Source organism: Neomonachus schauinslandi, chromosome 11, assembly GCF_002201575.2.
Source record: "Neomonachus schauinslandi chromosome 11, ASM220157v2, whole genome shotgun sequence".
Classification (NCBI taxonomy): Eukaryota; Metazoa; Chordata; class Mammalia; order Carnivora; family Phocidae; genus Neomonachus; species Neomonachus schauinslandi.
Window position 1 is genome coordinate 66,623,671 of NC_058413.1, and position 15,135 is coordinate 66,638,805.

The window sequence follows — 15,135 nt, forward strand, 5'->3', positions numbered from 1 at the left end:
CTGGACAAAATTTGAAGCTGAATTATAAATATAAAGCACGGTAGAGTAATTAAACTCTTGAGAAGCACTACTGATACAAGAAATTTTGTGTCATAACTTGTAGTCAAGGTTATAACTTTTAGTCAAGGTTATTTTTATTCTTATGAGAAACAAAGACAGAGTTTGCATATACCTTTTTTTTTATGGTCAGAGATGGCATGTAATTTATCTTTCCCTTCCTCAAGAAATAAGCAATACAGTGTTTTCTGTGTATTAGCTGCCCAATAAAGAAATGACTGTTGAGCGAATAAAGATAGGTGATGTAATATTTAATCAGTATTTGAGTTTCCTTTTAATCAATTCAGTGATTAAAAATGGACAGAACTCTGAAATTGATACTTAATGCATGTTTCTTTCTTTTTTTTTTTTAAATCCTTGTAGTCACCTAATTATCCATGTTGATTGGGGATATAGTTTCTGAAAATTTTAATCTAAACTATCTACTTCAGTTAGTAATTTTACAAAACTTTTACAACAGTGAAGTTGACTACTTTTGAGTTTACATTCTCTGCCATTGTGGGGGTGAAATAGAGATGAATGATTTGCACTGTTTAATCTGTTCCTAAGTACTCAAGTATTGATGTTTTAAATGAAACTACACAATATATAAATATATACTTGTAAAAATTTTTTTAGTAATATATAAATATAGAGAGTAAAAGGTTATGTTCTTTTCATGCATCTTAACCCATTCGACTTCATTAGGTAGCCTACTATCAAGGGTTTCAGATATACCTTTTTGACCACTTTTTCATATGTATATAAACAACATTTTTACGTTTTGTCATTAATTATATTTCAGCATTGATATTTAATATAGATAATAATGTAACATTTAATCATTATTGAGATTATATCTATAGAATTCCTTCTTTTATTTGATGGTGTTTCTTATCAGGTCTTTCTATAGCAGACTAATCCAATAGTTGGTCTTGTAATCTTAAAGTTAAAAAAGAAAAGGTTCCCTTTGAACCTTTGCAGGAATAAGTTCCACATCAGTAAGTATTACAAAACAATAAGCAAATGTAATAATATTAGTAGCAGGCCAGTAATCTCAAGGCAAATTCAGGGGGGGGGTTTTGTATGGTTTTTAAAAAATTTTTTTATTCTCGATGGTGAGATCAATTTTTTGTTTATGTTACTAGTGACAGAATAATTCATTCTATTTTTCTATTGTGATTTCTAATAACACTAGCAGTAAATAAAATGATAAAATAATTGGTAGAATTTCAGAATTAGAAGACATTCAGTCAGTCAGTTATGAAGGTAATTTACTTCCAGGCTCTTGTTTAACAGACAACAAAATTGAACCCTAAAGTTAAATGATTTATTCCAGGTTGGTAGTGAAGTTATGACTGTGAATCATTCAAATCAAGTCTTTTCCACTGTAGCATGCACTGCTTCAAGAAATATTTTAAAGATTTATTGAGTACTACATCTTTTATATTCCATTATGTTTACCAAATAAAAAAAGTGGGAAACAAAATAGTTTTCATTGTTTTCATCTTAATAGAGACCATAATGATATAGCACATGTACATATCAGATTTTATGTTGGTGTCAAATGGTGGGGTGTTCTTAAAGATTTCATAACTGTATAGAATGATAGGAACGAACATCAGCTGTAATTAAAAGTCTAATATGACGATATTTACTTGTGGGAATTTAATGCAATGTAGCTAAGATTAACAACATTTCAAGTGTCAGTAAATGTGTTTTTAAGGGAAAACATGCAAAAAATGATAAATCAGAGCTACAAACTCTTCAAAAAATGGTTTACTAGTGACATCTGCTGGTGTAATTTGGTAATAAAAATAAAAGTATCTCCTGGAAAGAATTTCATGGAAATTAAGCGTGAGACAAAGAATCTTTGTGGGCAAATTGTTTTTTTTTTAAACTATCATTTACACTTACAATTTAAAAAAAAAAATTGTGTTTGTGGGTTCCCCCTCTCATTGGCATTTGACCAAGTATATTATTCTAATAACAGTATTAAACTTTATACTTTCTTCTTCTCAGTGTATAATTCCAGCCTGAACCTCTCTAATAAGTTGTGTATCACCTAAGTTGTTTGATATGGTGCTGCACTTTTTCCTCCTCCTCTTTCCTGAACCTTGCACATAACCTTGCAAATGTAGAGATTCAGTAACTACGATTGACTCTTACTAGATATTTCTGCCATTTATAGGCTAACTAATAGAAAAGTCTGTGTGTACATGAGTTATAGGCATTATATTTATGCACGCTCAAAAATAAAAATGAGACTTTGTATTAGAGAACAATTTCATTAGGAAGAGAAATGACTTTGTTTTTTTCCTATGGAACAGATTTTCTGCACTATAAAATATAGAGAAATAAAATACACTCAGTCCTTGGGTATTTTCTCTATTGGCACTTATTTCCTAGATGATTGTACTATGGATTTAAGTTCTACTTATAGATGAATCACCCCTCTTCCTTGACCCCCAAACCTGTACAGCAGCCACTTGCTTCATTAACATTTCCATTTGTAGGTAACAGTCATCTCAAACTTACCATGTCCGAAATAAAACTGATTTTCTCCTCAAACCTGTTCTTCCTGTAGTCTTCCTCACTTCAGTAAACGGACGTTTTATCCTTTTGCTTGCTCAAATCAAAAATATTTTAATAATTTATAAATTTTCTCTTTCTCTTGTACCATCAAGGAATTCCACCAACTCTATTTTTGAAATACCTTTGGAGTCTTACCACTTTTCTCTACCTCTACCACTTAATGACCTAGTCAAGCCACAATCGTCTTTCCCCTCCTAATTCACCTCTTTGCTGTTTTGTTTTTTTTTTTTAAAGATTTTATTCATTTGAGAGACAGAGAGAGCACAAGCAGAGGGAGAGGCAGAGGGAGAGGGAGAAGCAGACTCCCCGCTGAGCTGGGAGCTGGGGCTCCATCCCAGGACCTGAGATCATGACCTGAGCTGAAGGCGGACGCTTAACCGCCTGAGCCACCCAGGCGCCCCTCGCCTCTTTGCTGTTAACCTTGCCTTCCTGTGGTTTGTTTTCCAATGAGCAACCAAAGATTATCTTAAAATTTAAGACAGGTCTTTGTCACTCTTCTGCTGAGGTTTTGTTTTGGTTTTTTTTTTTTACCATGCCTAAAGGGCCCTACCAAGAACTTTGGACCACTCCTTCCCTCCTCCACTGTGACTGTGACCTCCTTTCCTACCACGGCTTTCCTCCCCTCTTTTGTTCCAGCTACAGTAATCTACTTTGCTGTTCTCCTTCAGTGCCACGAAAACTCCTAGTCAGGAGCTTTGTGCTTGCTCTTCCTTCAATCAGATACTCTTCCCTCCATCCTGTAAGGTTTCTGATCACATCATCAAATTTCACCTTCTTGGAGAGGCCCTTCTGGATTACATTACCTAAGATAAGAAGGCCTGACCACATCTGTTTCTCCTCTTCCCCTGCGTCGTGTTTTGCCTAGCACTTATCACCACCAGACATATTTACTTGTTTTCCTCGTACATTTCCCTGGCCCAGAATGTCACCTGAATGGAAACAGAGATTCTCTATTGTCCGCTGTTACTTCCTTAGATCTGAAACTAGTGCTTACACATAGTAGGCATTCAGTCAGTATTTGTTGAGGAAATCAGTGAGCCTTAAGACGCGAATGCAGAAAGTAATTTGATTTGCATTATAATAACTGATCTGTTAAATAGTGAGGCCCCTTCTAATGGGGTCTGTTCTGTATAAATCTTTCTGTGCATACCATACTTTTTACATTTAACTCAGATTACGATAGTGTTTCATAGTTAGGCTAAGGCTCAGACAATACTCTTGGTATCAAAATGCAGGGCGATATTATTATTTTAAAGATTCTTTTTAGGGGAATAATTACTTTTTTGTTCTTTTGACATAGACATCTGACCCTCAATTACATTAACAGACCTTATACACATGAATGGAAAGAAGAATAGCCCCTTTTGAATTCGGGCTAAGACTTTATCAATATGAAGTGCTTCCCACAGGGTTCTGCTGAAAGAACCAAACTTCCATCATAATGAAATTGCAAATTCATTTGTACATGCCCTTTTTTATTTGAAAGCTACTTTTTGATGTTTGGTCTGCAATTAGATTTATTGTTTAAGGTCACAAATATGCAATCCTGACTAGACCAAGTTGTCAGAATCCTTTATCTATTCAGCATTGCACAAAGATAAATGGCTATCTCTTAACAATAGCATACCAAAGCCAAAATTTGTTCCCACTTGTATATAATCTTTAATCAATCTGCTGCTTTCTGTTTTCCAGTCAGTAGACGCCTAGCCTAACCCGCTCACCACCCCACCTATCTAGAAATTGCCCAATTATGGGTTTTAAATTACTGAGAAACACTTCAGATGGAAAAAAGATAAGTTTAAGGATGTTAATGCTATAATTTTCTCATGCATATTTTTAGCTTAACATATGAATTCTTTTGCCTTTACCCTCATTCTGTGTGGGGTGAGTAATTATGTAGTATGTTACCTAATTCTGTGATTACATTTCTCACTGTTAACACGATCGCAAAGTAGATCATGTTTCTTAATTAAAATGAATTCTTAAGTGTTTTAAAAGATCTATGCACACGAATTAAATTCTTTTCTGAGATTCTGTGTGTCCCCCAGTAAAAATACCTACATTTAGACTTGTTCAGAAGGAATTCTTTTATTTTTATGCATTTCCTTTGTGACCTTTCATATAAAAGGTATACTGAGAGAGTTGCCCAATTAGATTTGAGGCTGTACTTTTTATCCAAGAATATCCAGTGTCTAAAATTAACATACATTTGAGCATCATTGTATCACCAATCTCTATAGTTTCTCCAAAGGATTCTGATACTAGATATACAACAATTCTTTAGTAACTTGATCATACTTATAAAGCAGGCCATTAAGACTAGTATAGTAATGTCCCCATTTTAAAATCTTATTTAAATATTTTTTGCAGATCTGAGAATCTTTTTTTAATTGTCATGCAGTTTGAACCTTCCCCCAGTTAAAAGGAATACACTATTTCAGAAGGAGGTATAAGAGAAAACCACAGCTTTTAAGTCAGAGGAACTTTTTTTTCCTGAATTCCGACTATTATTTATTTTGTGACCTCTTGGAAGTTGCCCGTTTTGGGGGAGGGGGACTCTGCCCAGCTATAGAATAGAGAAATACTTATTCATAGAGGTGTGATATAATTAAATGAGACAACACATATAAAGTGCCCAAAACAATGTCCAGCAATAGTAAATACTCAATAAATATTATTTGAACTCCTGCCTCTGTGCCCTCCCCTTACCCCCACTCTGTTCCCTTGCTATGTTATCCATTCTGATTGGGCTTACTCAAAAGTTAAAACTGTTGAACTAAACTTGAAGCCTTTTTGTGCCTGCCAGCTCTACACTGCTCTGCATTCACTGAATTAATAAGTAGGGAGAAGTCAGGACCTTGAATTGATCTATTCATAATACCCAGCAGGTGTATTTGGCCTTTTCTTCTCAACAATTTGCTCCCCCAGGGATTGGGTAAAATGAATATTCCACTCTGAACCTTCATTTTAAGTCCACATGGAGCCCTTAGAAGATATACTTAAATCTCTCTTCCACCTGCAAATAGGAGAGTTGAGCCTTAAATTATGTTAATTTGACATAGGAAATTTTAATCATCCTGTGTAAGATGGCTTGCTTGTTTGTTGCATTTGTACTGCTCAGATCACTGTCCTAAAAGTTTCACCTTTTAAAAGTAATCTGTTTCAGGGGCGCCTGGGTGGCTCAGTCGTTAAGCATCTGCCTTCGGCTCAGGTCATAATCCCAGGGTCCTGGGATTGAGCCCCGCATCGGGCTCCCTGCTCGGCGGGAAGCCTGCTTCTCCCTCTCCCTCTCCCCCTGCTTATGTTCCCTCTCTCGCTGTCTCTCTCTCTCTGTCAAATAGATAAATAAAATCTTTAAAAAAATAAAAAAATTTTAAAAATAAAAGTAATCTGTTTCAGAATAAATTTTAATAGCTACTTAATATACTACTTTATATTTCAAAAATTGTTACTTTATCATAATTTTTATTGTTTTAGGTGCAAAGATGGTTTGAAAGGATTTACATTCTCTGCTCTTAGGTAAGTAGTTTATTTACCTTTATGGGGTTTTTTTGTTTTGTTTTGTTTTTAATTTTTTTTATTCTTTTGTTAATCCCCATACATTACATCATTAGTTTTAGATGAAGTGTTCCATGATTCATTGTTTGTGCATAACACCCAGTGCTCCATGCAGAACGTGCCCTCCTCAATACCCACCACCAGGCTAACCCATCCTCCCACCCCCCACCCCTCTAGAACCCTGTTTGTTTTTCAGAGTCCATCGTCTCTCATGGTTCGTTTACCCCTCCGATTTCCCCCGCTTCATTCTTCCCCTCCCGCTACCTTCTTCTTCTTCATTTTTTTTTCCTTAACATATATTGCATTATTTGTTTCAGAGGTACAGATCTGAGATTCAACAGTCTTGCACAATTCACAGCGCTTACCAGAGCACATACCCTCCCCAGTGTCTATCACCCAGTCACCCCATCCTTCCCACCCCACCCCCCACTCCAGCAACCCTCAGTTTGTTTCCTGCAATTAAGAATTCCTCATATCAGTGAGATCATATGATACATGTCTTTCTCTGTTTGACTTATTTCACTCAACATAATACCCTCCAGTTCCATCCACGTCGTTGCAAATGGCAAGATCTCATTCCTTTCGATGGCTGCATAATATTCCATTGTATATATATCCCACATCTTCTTTATCCATTCATCTGTTGATGGACATCTTGGCTCTTTCCACAGTTTGGCTATTGTGGACATTGCTGCTATAAACATCGGGGTGCATGTACCCCTTCGGATCCCTACTTTTGTATCTTTGGGGTAAATACCCAGTAGTGCAATTGCTGGATCATATGGTAGCTCTATTTTCAACTTTTTGAGGAACCTCCATACAGTTTTCCAGAGTGGCTGCACCAGCTTGCATTCCCACCAACAGTGTAGGAGGGTTCCCCTTTCTCCGCATCCCCACCAACATCTGTCGTTTCCTGACTTGTTAATTTTAGCCATTCTGACTGGTGTGAGGAGTAGTTTATTTACCTTTATGTTAAGAGAATTTGCAAGTTAACTTTTTCAAAAAGTAATATTATTACGTATAATTACAATAGATGTTTATCGACTCAGTTTTCTAGCCCAAAATAATTGCAGCAGTCACAGTCACTTTTACGATATTTTACTAAAAGAGTAATTTATTGTATTTCTTTCCCCCTAAAAATCAGGCATCAACAACTCTTTTTGGAGGTGCCTGGGTGGCTCAGTCGTTAAGCGTCTGCCTTCGGTTCAGGTCATGGTCCCAGGATCCTGGGATCGAGCCCCGCATCGGGCTCCCTGCTCCGTGGGAAGCCTGCTTCTCCCTCTCCCACTCCCCCTGCTTGTGTTCCCTCTCTCACTGTGTCTCTCTCTGTCAAATGAATAAGTGAAATCTTTAAAAAAAAAAAAAAATCAACAACTGCTTTTGGGACCTATTATGTGCCTCATATCACTGGGTGTTAGGAAAGAATTAGAAGAACTCTCTCTTCAAGGAGCATTGGAAAAACAAAACTACATGTGAATAATTACTGCAAAATTAAATACTGAATTGTGTGGTACCACATTATTGGCTTCATTAGGACAGGGCTCATGTCAGACACATTTTGGATCATAAGCTTCACTAGAGTCACTAGAATCTGCTTTTCACCCTGTATGCCATCTCTTGCCATAGTTATTGGCCGATAGTAGTAGATAGTGTAGAAACGTTGGTTGGCAGCACTTCATTGTATTTTACAGTTCACCAAGCATTTTCACATAGATTAGAAAATTTTCACAGCAGTTCTGTGAGATGGGTATTTTTATGCCCATGCGACATGAGGCTTAGAATACTTAACTAATTTAATGTCACACAGTGACTGCATATACTTACTTGAAACCTAATGCTCTTCCAGTTTGTATTATAAATGTTGCCTTTTTTGTTCTTCTAAGTACATATAGTAGTTGCTTAGTGAAGATTAGGTGTGGAGTATTTATTATAAGTATAGGAGGGAAAAATTAGGGTAGGCTTCGGTATGCTAAAGATTTCATATGATTGTCTTTTTTAGGTTATTTTGAGGATCAAATGAGTTAATGCATGAAAAGTGTTTAGAACTGTGCATGGCACATAGTGCTCAAGAAATGTTGGCTATTACTGTTATTATTATTCTTATGGGGATAAGCCTTAAACTACACTTGAAGGATAGCTTTAGAGAACTAGAAGGGAAGAGGAGGAACCTTCTGGGTAGAAGTGAATAATGTTAGCAAAAGTATGAAAATTATAAACATGAAATATGAGGTAAGAGTGGGAAAATCAACTTAATGGGTATGAAAAGCTTATTTTAGGGATCATAAGGTTTTGTAGGGTTTTTTGATTTTTTAAATGATGGTCAGAGCAGGGCCAGATTATGGAAGACCTAAACAGAAATAAAAGAAGACAAATTTGAATTTGATAAGATGGGCAGTAGAGAGCCACTAAAGGGTTTTGAGCAGGGTAGTTGACATTGTTTCAGAAAGATTAGTCTGGCCACAGTATTTGGGACAGACATTGTGAAAGAGAGAATCAGAAGGAAGAAAGATGAAGTGATAAGGACTGGGATTTGGCGACAGTGGAGGATTAAAGAGAAAGAGGCAATGTTGAGACTGGTGTCAAAGGAAATATCAATCCTACTGATTGATATTTTCTTTCTTCCTCTTTCCCTCCAATCCTTGCTACGAGCCAAGTTTTGAAAACCTAAGTACAGGGCGCCTGGATGGCTCAGTCGTTAAGCGTCTGCCTTCGGCTCAGGTCATGATCCCAGGGTCCTGGGATCGAGTCCCACATCGGGCTCCCTGCTCGGCAAGAAGCCTGCTTCTCCCTCTCCCATTCCCCCTGCTTGTGTTCCTGCTCTCGCTATTTCTCTCTCTGTCAAATAAATAAATAAAATCTTTAAAAAAAAAAAAAACCTAAGTACATGAAAAAGGTGCTATTAACAGAAAATCAAATGGTGTGCAAGGAAGCTAGTTTGGGAGGGGACAAATTGAGTCCCCTGTGTGAGTAAGAGTATCTTTGGTTGTGGAAACTCTTTGGTAACAGTAACTAAGTCATAATACACAGCGGTAATTTTTTCATATTATATTTTTCATTGAAAGATCATGAAACATTTCAGAAAATAACTTTTTGTTGTTGTTGCATTGAATGTAAAGATTCTATGTTATGTCAAAAGTTTATAACAAAATCAAAAGTTGATTTTCCTAAAGAGAAAACTTTGCCTTTTCCCGTGTCTCTCCATAGGCTCCAGAATCCTTACAGAAACTCAAAATGTATCCGATATTTTTGTGTCTCTTCGTCAAATCCACTCAAAATAAGGGGCTGGATTGAACTATTTGCACTTAGAATTTACTCTGTATTATAGGAAAATATTCTGGAAAAAAATGGTTATTAATTCTTGCTAATTTAGTAGAAGTTATGAGAACAGACAGAAAGAGTCAAGGATAGAGTCAAAAGCTGGGAACCAGTTCAGGAGCCTTATGGTATACCAAACCTGCATCAACATAGTTTAATACTTAGAAGTGTATAGGCAGCTTAGTGATTAAGAGCCCAGGCTTTAGAGTCAGACAGTTTTTTGGGTCCAAGTAATAACTGTTTTTGGATGTGGTCAAATGCTTTTTCATGCTAACTCTCACAGAAATGATGGCACCTACTTCGTAGTGTTGCTATGAGGATTAAATGATTTAATCCTCTGTACTGTCCTGTCATATAGTAAATGTTCAGAAAATGCTCATTATTACTATATTTGATCATTCAGTATGTATTAATTAAATTTTTACTATGTGCCAGTCCCTGGGGTGTAATAGCAAAAGATGTATAGAGTCTCACAGACCCACAGTTTAATGGGGGATGCAAACTACTAATAAGGTGCTTCTGCTATTGGGAACTCATTGGGCCTTGATAGCACAAGGGAAGGATTGCTAACTCACTGCAGCTTGGGCGGGGACAGTTTCTCCAAGGAAGTGACCTCTAATCTGAGATGGTTAGTCCTGGCCAAAAGAGAAACAGTGTTATGAACAGTGTGAGAGAGATGATTTTATCTGTTCTAACATAGTTTTTGTCTTGTTTATAAAGAACAGTAGTACAGACCTTGAACTCTCCATGCACACCCATGATTAAGAACCAAATTCTTTTGGAATAACAGCTACTGAGACTGCACAACTGCCACCTTGTGACAATCTCATTACGTGCCCTTTATGATTTAATAAGCTAGATATTTTACCAAGTTTGTCCGAATGAGATGGGATACAGTTGTTGATAGTAATAGCTTTTTTCACCTCTCTTTTCTGAGTGTTTACATTTTCTTATTCTATTTGTCATAGGTCCCATGTTCCAGAACCTTAGTGTAGTATTACTGATCCCTTGTTTTTGTCTGCATTTTATGGTATTTTCTGAAAGTTCAGCAGGTAGAGTTCTCTTAAGAAAGCTTAGTTATTCTTTATAAGAGCAATGACTCATAGTGAAGGTACAAACAGTAAAAATGGAAAACTAGTAAAGGATACTGATTGAATGATATCTAATGGTAGCAACTCTTTTTTTCTTTTCTTTTCTTTCTTTTCTTTTGCATTGTCTGGGAAAAAAAATACTCCAGTTTTGATGAGATAAGAATAGTGTCTTCTCCCAGATATTAGGTTTTTCAGAAGAGAAATAACTAGATTAGAATAATATTGAGTTTAAGGTTTTCTAATGAAATTATGTGAGAATGCATGGAATCTTGACCATTTTATGATTCTCAGTCTTTAGATTCCTCCATTTCCCTGAATATCTTTATATGACCTAATATTGCATTGCAGCTATTTTATGACTCAAAGTGACATGAGATATAACTTTATACTGAAAAATGAGAACCTCATTCAATTGTAACTATTAGTAGAATTTAGACAAAAAAATAGAATTTTTTGATCAACTAGTAGACCCAAGTAAATATTTCACCTGCTTTTTTGTTTGAAAAAACCTCAAGGTGTGTAATATCTTTAAAAAGTGGTAACTTAAGTTAAAAGGGTGCATCATAAAAGTGTTATTCTGTATTTTACTTGGTTAATTTGATTTTAAAATACATGCATTGTTGGGAAGCTTGGGAAGATGGTGGAGTAGCAGGACCCTAAGTTCACCCCATCCCATGTTGACAACTAGATATCACTCACATCCGTGTAAATACACTAGAGGGCAATCCAAAGATGGGCAGAACAAACTTCACAACTAAATGTAAAGAAGCTGCATCTGAGAGGGGTGCCTGGGTGGCTCAGTCAGTTAAGTGTCTGCCTTCAGCTCAGGTCATGATCTCAGGGTCCTGGGATTGAGTGCCATGTCGGGCTCTCTGCTCAGTGGGGAGTTTACTTCTCCCTCTCATTCTCCCTCTGTGCTTTCCCTCTCTCTTTTTCTCTCTCAAATAAATAAATGAACTCTTTAAAGAAAAAAAAGCTGCATCTGAGAGGTTACGAAGGGTAGAAACAGTGGTTGGGAGCTGCCCACAGGAGGGAGGGAGCTACGGGTGTAGAGAGGGGAAAGAAAACAGTCTCTCACACTAGGGATCCCAAACCATAACATCTGGCTTTGAAAACCAGAGGGGCTGAATTCCATGAGTTTGTATAAATCCCAGGATTTGGAGTCTGAAGCTTAAAAAGTCAGCTGACTCAGCACTGGGCAAGATGGGAGAGTGAGTGATAGCTGGATCCCGCCTTTAAAGATACAGCAGCCCATAGGCAACATAGAAATGACAGTTTGCATAGTGCCTGGGACAAACAGGAGGAAGATATGTTTATACTGATTTTGAGTGTGTTAGGGGACTTCTCTGGGAACAAAGGAGGTGGCAGGCACCATTTTCCTCCCCTGCTGCCCAGCATAAACACAGGGCCACCTGTGGGCAGCACTGCGCAGACACTTGCTACCTAACCTGCTAGCAGTGTGCCTTGCCCATGTGTTCTGCTGAGGACTGGCACACTCCAAGCATGCTGACCTCAGCCCTTAGCTCACCTGATGTCTTCTCAGAGCTCGCAGCCTGTGTCTCACTAACACCACAGAGAGCAAGCAAAGCCCACAACAGATACAGAGTCAAAGAAGATGTCTGGACTGAAAGAAAAAGCGACTCAGACACAACACAAGGAACACAAACAGGAGATTCCCCTGAAGTGCCAGGTTCTGGTGAACAGGGGACACTGTACTGCAGAGCAGTACAGGACCTCTTCTTCATGAAGCCATTACTTTCAAGAGCAGAAGGTGTAGCTGACTTTCCTAACAAAGAGAAACTGACACAGATAGACAAAATGAGGAAACAGAGGAATATGTCCCAAATGAAAAAACAGGACAAAATCACAGCAGGAGATTAAGTGAAATAGAAAAAAGTAAGATGCTTGATGAAGAATTTAAAGTAATGCTCATAAAGATAGTGGACTTCAGAAAAGGGTGGAGGACATCAGTGAAACTCTTGACAAAGAGCTAAAAAATGGGTGCCTGGGTGGCTCAGTCATTAAGTGCCTGCCTTCAGCTCAAGTCATGATCCCAGGGTCCTGGGATTGAACCCCGCATCGGGCTCCCTGCTTGGCAGGAAGCCTGCTTCTCCCTCTCCCACTCCCCCTGCTTGTGTTCCCTCTCTCGCTGTGTCTCTCTCTGTCAAATAAATAAATAAACTCCTTAAAAAAAAAGAGAGAGATAAAAAATAACATATCAGAGGTGAAGAACTCGATAAATGAAATTAAAAATACAATAGATGGAATAAATAAACAGTAGGCTACAGGAAGCAGAGGAACCTGTAAGTGACCTGGAGGATAGAGTAATGGAAAGCAATCAAGCTGAACAGGTGAGAGACAAATAAATACTACATAATGAGAATAGACTTAGAAAATTCAGTGACTCCATCAAGCATAAGAGAGAAAGGGGGGCAGAAAATGTATTTGAAGAAGTAATAGCTGAAAACTTCCCACATCATGGGAGGGAAACAGAGATCCTGATTCAGGGGCACAGAAATCCCCCTGTTAGGATTCAACCTAAGGAGGTACACACCAAGACACATAGTAATTAAAATGGTAAAAAATAGTGATAAACGAAGAATTTTATTTTATTTTATTTAAAGATTTTATTTATTTGACACACAGAGAGAGATAGCGAGAGCAGGAACACAAGCAGGGGGAGTAGGAGAGGGAGAAGCAGGCTTCCCACCAGGCAGGGAGCCCGATGCAGGGCTCAGTCCCAGGATCCTGGGATCATGACCTGAGCCAAAGGCTGACACTTAACGACTGAGCCACCCAGGTGCGCCAGGAAAGAATTTTAAAGATTGTAAAAAAAAAAAAAGAAGAAGACGGTTACATATACAGGGAAACCCCATAAGGCTATCAGCTGATTTTTCAGCAGAAACTTTGCAGACCAGAAGGGACTGGTATGATATATTGAAAGTGCTCAAAGGGAAAAATTGGAAGCCAAGAATATTCTATCCAGCAAGGCTGTCATTTAGATTAGAAGGAATTTCCCAGACAAACAAAAGTTAAAAGAATTCATGACCACTAAACCAGCCCTACAAGAAATGCTAAGGGGGGCTTTGTAAGAGGAAAACAAAAATCATAAGTAAGAGTAAGAAAAAACAGGAAGCACAAAAACAACAAAAAAATATTTTATATTTTTTATATCTATAAAATTTTTATATCTATTATTTTATATCTATTTTATATCTATTATTTTATATCTATTTTATATCTATTAAATTTTTATATCTATAAAAATCAGTCAAGAGAAGCACAAAATAAAAGGATGTAAAATATGATACCAAATATCTGAAATGTGGAGAGGAGAGGAGTAAAATTAAGCAACCATTAGCTGAACATAGACTGCTATATGCGGAAGATGTTATATATAAACCTAATGGTAACTACAAGTCAAAAACAGTAATAAATTAAAAAATAAATAAATAAATAAGGAATCCAAATATTTTGCTAAAGAAAGCCAACAAATCATGAAAGAAGAGAGCAAGAGAAGAAAGGAACAGAGAGGAACTATCAAAATAACCATAATTAAGTAACAAAATGGCAATAAATACATACATATCAATAATTACTTTGAATGTACATGGACTAAATGCTCCAATCATGGCACATGATGACAGAATGGATAAAAAAGCAAGACCCATCTACATGCTGCCTGCCAGAGACTCATTTCAGACTTAAGGACATATGCAGACTGAAAGTGAAGGGATAGAGAAACATCTATCATGCAAATGGAAATGAAAATGTAGCCTGAGTAGCAACTTATATCGACAAAATAGACTTTCATACAAGGACTGTAAAAAGGGACAAAGGACACTGTATGATCATAAACAATACAATCCAACAAGATATAAAAATTGTAAATATTTATGAATCCAACTTGGGAGCACCCAAATAAATACATAAAGCAGTTAATAACAAACATAAAGAAAATGATCAATAGTAATACAATAATAGTAGCGTACTTCAGCACTTCACTTACATCAATAGACAGATCATTCAAACAAAATCAACAAAGAAACAGTGGTTTTGAATGACATATTGGCCCAGATGGATCTAACAGATATAGTCAGAACATTCCATCCTAAGACAGCAGAATTCTTTTCAAGTGTACATGGAGCATTCTCCAGAATAGATCACATATTAGGCCACAAAACAAGTCTCAACAAATTCAGAAAAATTGAAGTCATAAAAATACATCTTTTCTGACCACAATGGTATGAAACTAGAAATCAAGCACAAGAAAAAACATGAAAAGCACATAAATACATGGAGGTTAAATAACATACTACTAAACAATGAATGAGTAAACCAAGAAATCAAAGGAAATAAAAAATACATGGAGACAAATGAAAATGCAAACACAATAGTCCAAAATCTGGGATATAGCAAAAGCTGTTCTAAGAGGGAAGTTTATAGCAATATAGGCCTACCTCAAGAAGCAAGAAAAATCCTATATAAACAACCAATCTAACCTTACATCTAAAGGAACTAGAGAAAGAACAACAAACAA

The 15,135-nt window shown here is 36.8% G+C and overlaps 1 protein-coding gene across 2 annotated transcripts in view; it reads left to right on the top strand.

The window, feature by feature from the left end:
• TMEM135 (transmembrane protein 135) overlaps nucleotides 1-15,135 on the top strand; it is a 285,580-nt gene that overhangs the window by 248,079 nt on the left and 22,366 nt on the right. For both annotated transcript variants that reach the window (XM_044919211.1, XM_044919212.1), the window contains one exon: nucleotides 6,109-6,150. In XM_044919211.1, coding sequence (XP_044775146.1) covers nucleotides 6,109-6,150 — 42 coding nt within the window. The remainder of the gene's footprint in view (nucleotides 1-6,108; nucleotides 6,151-15,135) is intronic.